Genomic DNA, 7867 nt, shown 5'->3' with positions numbered 1-7867 from the left:
CTAGGGCCAGTGACCACCTGGGCTCTTGGAATGAGAGAGGGGCCTCTGTCACAGGATAGCCATTCAACTCAACAGCTGAAACAGTACTAACAGTACATCTTCGCGGGCATGTCTGTAACATGAACCTGTGCGGCTGGTGTTGACATTTGGCTGGTGCTGTTGTTGTAACGAACAGCAAATGTCTCAATGCTAAGGGCTGTTTGGCCATGGAATATAGAGTGTCTAGGGATGGAGCAGACATACCTTTGATGGAGGTGTTTAAGCAGAGGCTGGGTGTCTTGTCAGGGATGATGCATTTGCGGGTGGCTAGACATCAGGTGGGGAGAACCTTTGGCTTTCCAGATGTTGCTGAACTACAACTCCTGTCAGCCCCAACAGGCGTGGCCAGGTAGGATAGGTGGTGTATTTCAGCAACATCTGGTGGGCCAAAGAATCCCCACACTTGGGGTGCACTGAGATATGGGTAATATTGTATCAATTTCCCTGATCATTCTGCTGCCACCTCTGCCAAAGTTTTCTTACATTCTCTTAACCCCACACTCTGTTGTGTTATTAAACTGGCTTTTTGACTGACATAATGGCATGGCATGCTAAAATTCACACTAGTCAGCATGATGTGGTAGAACAATGAATGTCCCTGGACAGTATTGCAAGTCCCGTATCCTTTAGCACATGCATGCTCCTCTTCCCCCATTATTCCTTCCATGAAGGTAGTAGGAAAAAGTTGCATGCTAGAATACTAACCCAAATTTAATCACTTCCAAGATTTTCTGGGTTTTCGCTTCCAAGATTTCTGGGGGTATAAACAGTCCCCTCCCCCATCCAAGAATTAAACAACATGGAAATGAATGCTAAATATGTGCTGTGTTCCATTAGTTTCCTGGAAGTGGCTTTTATATCATGCAAAAGCTCAGATATAATGCAGAAATTAACAGTTAGGGAATCATCAGGGAAATGGAATAAACTGCCATGTCAATGCAGCGTTGCACTACATAATCTCCCAAGGTATCTTCCAAACTGATTCCTGGGATAGATGTCTCATATGGAACCTTCTTCCCTAGCAGCGAGATTGGAGAAAAAAACGAACCCTGGTGTGACTGAAGCCTTCCATCTCAACAAGATTTACCTGATATTATTTGTTTTTCTTCTTATCTCCCTCTCTCTCCAAGGAGCTCAGGATTGCAAACATAGGTCCTCTATGCCCCCTCCTCATTTTACCCTCACAACAACCCTGTGAGGTAGGCTAGGCTGGACATGGTAATTAGGCCAAAGTTGCTTGGTGACCTCAATGGGAATTTGAATCTATGTCTCCCTGCACATACACACCCAGCTTTCAATCCTAGTCCAACGCTCTCAACGACTACGCCATATTAGCCCCTAGAAGGCACATTTTATTAACAAAAGAAGTAATTGCAACTTAAATAAATAAAGATGGTGCTGTGGTTATTTCATCTGGTTCTCCTCCTCCATTCTCTGACCCTGCAGAAGACACTCTTGTAAGCTGAGAGATAGCTGGGAGCAACACAAGCCGCCTTTCAAAACTATAACAATGGACTGGACGGTGACAGGGAAGAAATCTGGTCAGTGGGTGACAGGGCTGGGATGTAGAGATGGTTGGGAATTTTGAGAGGTGTATAAAAAGATCCACTTGTCCCCTGTGAATTGTCCTAGATCACAGTTCCATTCCAACAGCATTCCACAACAAGGGAAGTCCGAGTTATTTTGGTCACACAGTTTCTAGTTGGATGTTGCTGTCCGTCTTTGATGGGGTGCAGCAATATTTCTCACACACCTTGATCAGTTCAGAGAGGAAGAAAACCGAAGAAGCCAAGGCTGCGAGGAACAGCAAATCTACCAAAGATAGAAGGGAAGAAAAAAAGATTCAATCTGTTGCTGATATACAGGCAAGGGTGACATTCACATTATACATTTAAACAGTCATAGCTTTCCCCCAAAGAATTCTGGAAGCTGTCATTTATTAAGGTGCTGAGGATTTTTAAGAGGCTCGTATTCCCTTCCCAGAGCTACAATTCCCATCAGCCCCAGCCAGCATTGCCAATGGTCAGGAATGATGGGAGTTGCAGTCCGATAATATGGAGGGCATTCCAAGGCTGTTTGGAGTGTGTGTGTGTGTGGGGGGGAGATATCATAGTGCTCCCACTAATGTCTTTTTTTGGTGGTGTGGGTGCAATCAGGGGTCAATTGGGCTTGTATTCAGAAGAAACTAGGTTGTTCCAGGAGTTTGGAGGGGTGGGGATAATTTGGTTTCCCAAGTCTCAGAGGGGAGAATTCTGTTCATCATCATGCCATCAAATGAGGTCAGGTGTGAGACAAATAAAACCTTAGAGTCTGCTACTGGTGGATCCTTTGCAAGTACAGCTTCAGCTTGTTCCCCCTCAAACCGCCCCCTGCAACTGCCCCCTAACAAGACCCATATATTCCCACTGCTATTGGGCCAACCTTCCAAGCTCCTGAAAAAGATGGGATAATTGTCAGCCACAGCTACACACTTAAATCTTTTTGAAGAAAAACATCCAATCCTCTTTTAGAGCTTCAGCCATCAGACTTACCTAGTGCTCCTAAATTCTCTGTCTGGAAGATCTTCTGTAGTGGAGGGATGTAAATAACAGCCATTTGACCCAAAATAGACCCCAAGACAGAATACAGGAACATGCGGTTTCGGAAAAGACCAATTTCTAGTATCAGTTTTGTCTGGAGGAGGGGGGGAAATAAAAGATCATTGGGATGGGGAAATCAATCCAACTTTACACATCTCTCCTTCATGAATCTAGCCTGTTATTATCAAAGCAGCTTTTGGGCAAACTCATGATAGAATCATAGAGTTTGGAAAAGATCTTGGAGGTCAACTAGCCTAATCTTCTGTCCAAGTGAAGGATCTGTAAATTGGGATGTAACTACAATAACCCTGACAGATGACCATCCAGTCTCTGCTTAAATACTTCCAGCGATGGAGAACATCCATTGCCCCAATTCAATCCAATGTGATAGGTAGATGTTGATTACAGTAATTGTAATTTGCTGATTTTACATTGCAGTTTTACATGCCTGTGAATTTCCTTTGCCTCAGTATGGCCACTTTGGGGTTCAGTGTAGGCTGTCCATTGACAAAACAACAACAGTTGTATTGATAACACAGACATCCTGGTGTTTATAAGCTGATTCTGCTAGATAGATTAACCTTTGATGTATGGTAATTATACTTCATCAGTTGCATGAAAGATAAAGTGGATGTAGTCCATGAAAGCTATGCTATAACATTTGGAGGTTTCCCCATCCCAGCTGTAATAAATTGGTTAGTCATTGAGGTTCTACAAGCCTCCACTTAAGAGGTTGTCTGTGTCCCCATTCCACCACCCACCTCCCCGACCAGGGAAGAATGGCAGACCAAGTTGATGGACTATGCTGAAATGGCAAAATTAACTGGAAAGCTCAGGAACCAAGAAGGCAAGAACTTTAAAAAAGAATGGGGGAATTTTATAATTTATTTAGGAGACCATTGTAAGCAGATGAAAACATTAGCAGGATTTTAATCTCACTTGTAAGGAAACAAAGACTATAGACAATTTAGATGGATAAAAAAATGTTGATAATGGACTGATAGGCAGATGTAAATATTGACATTAGGAGGATGGAGGGGAGTCATGAGAGTCAGAGTAATCTCATTATGTGGATATTTAATTGATTTTGTTATAAGTTTATATCCTTTAAAATCAAATAAAAATCATTTTTTAAGAAAGGTGTTGTCTGTCCCTTGGGTTGAGAGGGGGAGTTCCCTTTATTAACACTTTAAGCATAAATAATAGGGAATCTTCTTTTGCTGACAGACACACTCCTCTCTGGGTTTAGCAACCAACACCTCTCTTACCTGGGAACGACATGTCAGGGCGTTGAAGAGATCAAAGAACACAAAGCAAGTGAAAGTCATTGTTGTGGTCCGTGGCGTTATGCCACTTTCCGGGATCTGAAAAAACGCAAGTGAGAAAACTCAGTCGTAAGAGAGGCGAGGGAGGGAGTGTGGATGTTTGGAGAATGCGCAAAGTCAGCCCTCCCATCTCACAATGAGCCCTTTGTTTGTAAAGTCACAGTCACCTTGAAAGCTGGCCTTTCTTCTTTTTTCGAGGGAAGATTAGAAGGCCCTGCAGTGCCAAGGAGCCTTAAATCTATATGCGATGATTGATGGGCTACAGGGAAATAATTAGAAGCCAGGCGAAAAAAGAAGAGAAGGAGTGTTCTGTAGCCCATTCCTACTGCAACCTTATGATTTTGATTTGCAGTGTGTGCTGTTTTCTTACAAGGGTGAAAGACATGATTGGAAGAGATATCTATAACAGAAGAAAAACCCTGTTGGGTCAGGCCAAAGACCAATCTCGTTTAGCATCCTGTTCTCACAGTGGTCAGCCAGATAGCTAAGGGAAGCCCCAAAGCATGACTTGAGCACAAATGCAGTCCACCCACCTGTGATTCCCAGCAACTGGTATTTGGAGGAATCACTGCCTCTGATACTGGAGGTACTGCAGCCATCATGACTAGTAACCCTTGACAGCCCTGTCTTACCCTCTTTTAAAGGTGGTGAAAACCTTTTCTACTAGTGGCAACTTTTAAAGGACCTGAAGGAGTGTCTCCACCCCCATCGTTCTGCCCGGACGCTGGGGTCTAGCGCCGAGGGCCTTCTGGCAGTTCCCTCATTGCGAGAAGCAAAGCTACAGGGAACCAGGCAGAGGGCCTTCTCGGTAGTGGCACCCGCCCTGTGGAACGCCCTCCCATCAGATGTCAAAGCGATAAACAACTACCTGATATTCAGAAGACATCTTAAGGCAGCCCTGTTCAGGAAAGTTTTTAATGTGTGACATTTTAGTGTATTTTTGGTCTCTGTGGAAGCCGCCCAGAGTGGCTGGGGAAACCCAGCCAGATGGGCGGGGTACAAATAATAAATTATTATTATTATTATTATTATTATTATTATTATTATTAATTCTTCTTTTGTTGTAACCAAATTTATGCACCGCTTGTTTGTACTAAAGTCGCATGCTAGAATTATCAATTAAAAGCACTTAAAAAGAGGTATTTAAACACTTTCAAAAGATTATTAAAATCAACAGTACTCTACAAAGAGATTAATTCCCAGACTGGGTCCCTCTAACCAAGGGAGCCCTGGTAGCCCTGGGAGGGGAATAGGGAGCGTCCTAACCACTCTCAACACCTTAAACAAATTCAGCTCCCAGAATTTGGGGAGGGGGGAGCTGCGACTGTTGAAAGTGTTACCATAGTGCTTTAAATGTTTGGTGTGAGTGTGCCCTTAGTTACTGCTTGTTTGGAGCACAGATGCAAGTGCCACATCCCCTTTCTCACCTCTTTCCAAAAGACAAACATGGTTCCACTGATTATAATGGTGGCTGACAGGAAGATCTTCAGAATCAGAGACCTGCTGAGAATCGTATCAGTGATGCTCCTTGGAGGTTGCTTGATGGCATCTTTGTCCACTGGTTCAACACCCAAACTGTTTGCCAGGCCCAGAAAAGAAAAAACAAAAAAACCCAAGCCATTGTTTTATTAGCACAGATTCATTAGCTATTTTATTTTTCTGGGAAGAAATAGGCAACTTGCACAAGGAAACCACAATGTAAAGTACTCAGTGAACGACCTGTACTGACCATTCTGTTTCCTCTGAAATCTAAGAGTTCTGTGACTCAAGGGCACCACTTGGGCTACAGCACTGTCAGCCCAGACAGCAAGCTGACTCCCAAAAGCCAGTCCTTACCCACCAAGTCCAAATGTCTACCTCAGAGCCCACTCACTGGTCCAAACGGTTTGTCTCTGGTCCAACAACATTGCCTGATCTCCAGCATCCTTTTCCTGATTGGAACCAAGCTACTTTCTAACACACACACACAAACCAAATTTTGGCCCTACCATTAGACCTCCAAGGTTTCTTGGTCCAGGGCATCAGAGAAAAGCCAGTGCCATCAGAGACGGAGTCTCCAATGTTGGATCTCCTTCTCCTGGTATCAGAGCTGTCGGAGAGGTAAATCTGCAGTGAGGTGCCCTCCTAAGAACCTTACGTATTTTAGAAGGGCATTGCGAAGGCTTCCAGTGTGAATCCTGCCCCCCCCAATCTTCCTGTGTCCTCACCTTTGCGCTGGGGGCCCATCCATTATGATATTGATCCACAGGATTTGCATAGCGTTGAGCGGGTTTGGCAAATTGAAGACTGTTGACAGAGCGATCAAACTCAGTGCCGAGATGCTCCTGCCGTGAACACAAAGAGTGAGTGAGTTAAGTCTTCATGGATATTCTGTGGCCCTGATGGTGGTTGATTCTTACGTGGTTTAAGCAGTGGCGGAGGAAGCCACTTGGGCACCCAGGGCGGTGCGTGGTGCCCATAGGGGCAGGACGCTTTGTGGCGCCTCCAAGGAGTCTGCCTGCCTCCTCCCACTCAGCCGCCCTACAGCTGAGGGGGAGGCGACGGGCAGACCGTTTGGGGCAGCATAGAGCCTGTGGGCTCCCAAGCCACCGCGTCACTCCAGGAGGGACGCATGGCTTGGACATGCTATAGGCTCCACGGTGAGTGCCGCTTGGCATTTTGTCACCCCCCTCAGTGAAGACACCTGGGGTGGTCCGCACCCCCCCTTCCTCCGCCCCTGGGTTTAAGTCAAGAACGACTTACGTGCTGAGCTGAAACCGAACAAAATTTTTAATGTTGTAAAAGATGCCCTTCCCTTCCTCGATTGCACTCCTGTTGGGGAAAAAGGAATAGTGTGTAAACTGATATCCATTTATGGGACAACCAAGCTCTAGATTTGGGGGGAAGCAGGAACTGCCAGTGCTGCTGAAAGGGCTCATCCACACTTTGTTTCTAAGACCAGCCAGGTCCATGGTTTCAAGCTCTATGTCTGAGCAACTTTTCCTCCTTGCTGCTTTCCCCAGGAAAACCTGCTCTTTAACACTGAATTGGAACAAACAGCAATTTGGGGTTTCCATGGACTGCCATTTGTTCTGATTCAGAGGTAAAGAGAAAGTGCCAGAGGGTGGTGGTGGTAGTGCTTGGACAGGGAACTTTAAAGTGTTGACATGTACCTAGAAACACAGCACAAAAGGGAGTCTGGATTAGCCCTAAGTGCAGAACAACCAGTGAGGCAAAGATGAATTGGCACCACGTATTTCACAGCAGGGGCAATGACGTCATTTCCTGAAATGCTGGTGGGAAGATAACGAGGAGGGAGCCAAGCTAACCTTTCTTGAGAAAGAAACCCACAATGTGGGAGCAGCCACAGAAAAGACTCTCACTCTTTGGACTACCAACCATGCTTTTGATATTGATGGTCATTCTAGGGGTCCTACCACCATGTGCGCATAGCCCTCATCTTGCCACCACCCAGCCCCTCCCCAGCCCAATCCTGCCAAGCGACAACAATAGCAGGTCCAGGACGGAGGCTGTTTGTCCTCTGTGCTGTATGTCATGTTTTATCATGCTGGTTCTGTTTTTAGGTTTGAATGCTGTTGCTAATGTTTTGCGCTCTTCTTCCAGAGAACTTATTGTATGAGGTGTCTCATAAATATAGTGAATGACTAAATCAGCTTCCCCTGCTGAAACGAATGTAGAAGCCAGAGCAAGATGAGAGACGCTGGGATGTCTGATGTGCCTCTTAACAGCCACCTACATGATGGTTGAGAAGTCGTCATCGACAAGGATCATGTTTGCCGCCTCCTTGCTGACATCTGTGCCTGCCTGCCCCATTGCAACCCCAATATCAGCAGATTTCAGAGCCACTGCGTCATTCACTCCATCTCCCGTCATCCCCACGATGGCGCCGGTCTGTTGCAAAGCCTGTGAAAATGGCAAATGGAT

General features: G+C 45.5%; 1 protein-coding gene across 1 annotated transcript in view; it reads right to left on the bottom strand.

The window, feature by feature from the left end:
• Nucleotides 1–1365: 1365 nt before the first annotated feature.
• The window catches only part of ATP2C2 (ATPase secretory pathway Ca2+ transporting 2), a 44341-nt gene continuing 37839 nt past the window's right edge, over nt 1366–7867 (bottom strand). Inside the window, exons 21-27 of the mRNA XM_028740090.2 lie at nt 7680–7846; nt 6686–6754; nt 6151–6267; nt 5371–5518; nt 3887–3982; nt 2571–2712; nt 1366–1851 (exon numbers count right to left, since the gene is read on the bottom strand). Coding sequence (XP_028595923.2) covers nt 1727–1851; nt 2571–2712; nt 3887–3982; nt 5371–5518; nt 6151–6267; nt 6686–6754; nt 7680–7846 — 864 coding nt within the window. The 3' untranslated portion in view covers nt 1366–1726. The remainder of the gene's footprint in view (nt 1852–2570; nt 2713–3886; nt 3983–5370; nt 5519–6150; nt 6268–6685; nt 6755–7679; nt 7847–7867) is intronic.

The sequence above is a fragment of the Podarcis muralis genome, chromosome 7 (genome assembly GCF_964188315.1).
Source record: "Podarcis muralis chromosome 7, rPodMur119.hap1.1, whole genome shotgun sequence".
Taxonomy (NCBI): domain Eukaryota; kingdom Metazoa; phylum Chordata; class Lepidosauria; order Squamata; family Lacertidae; genus Podarcis; species Podarcis muralis.
Note: the sequence above shows the minus strand (reverse complement) of the source record. Positions and strands in the feature narration are given on the sequence as shown.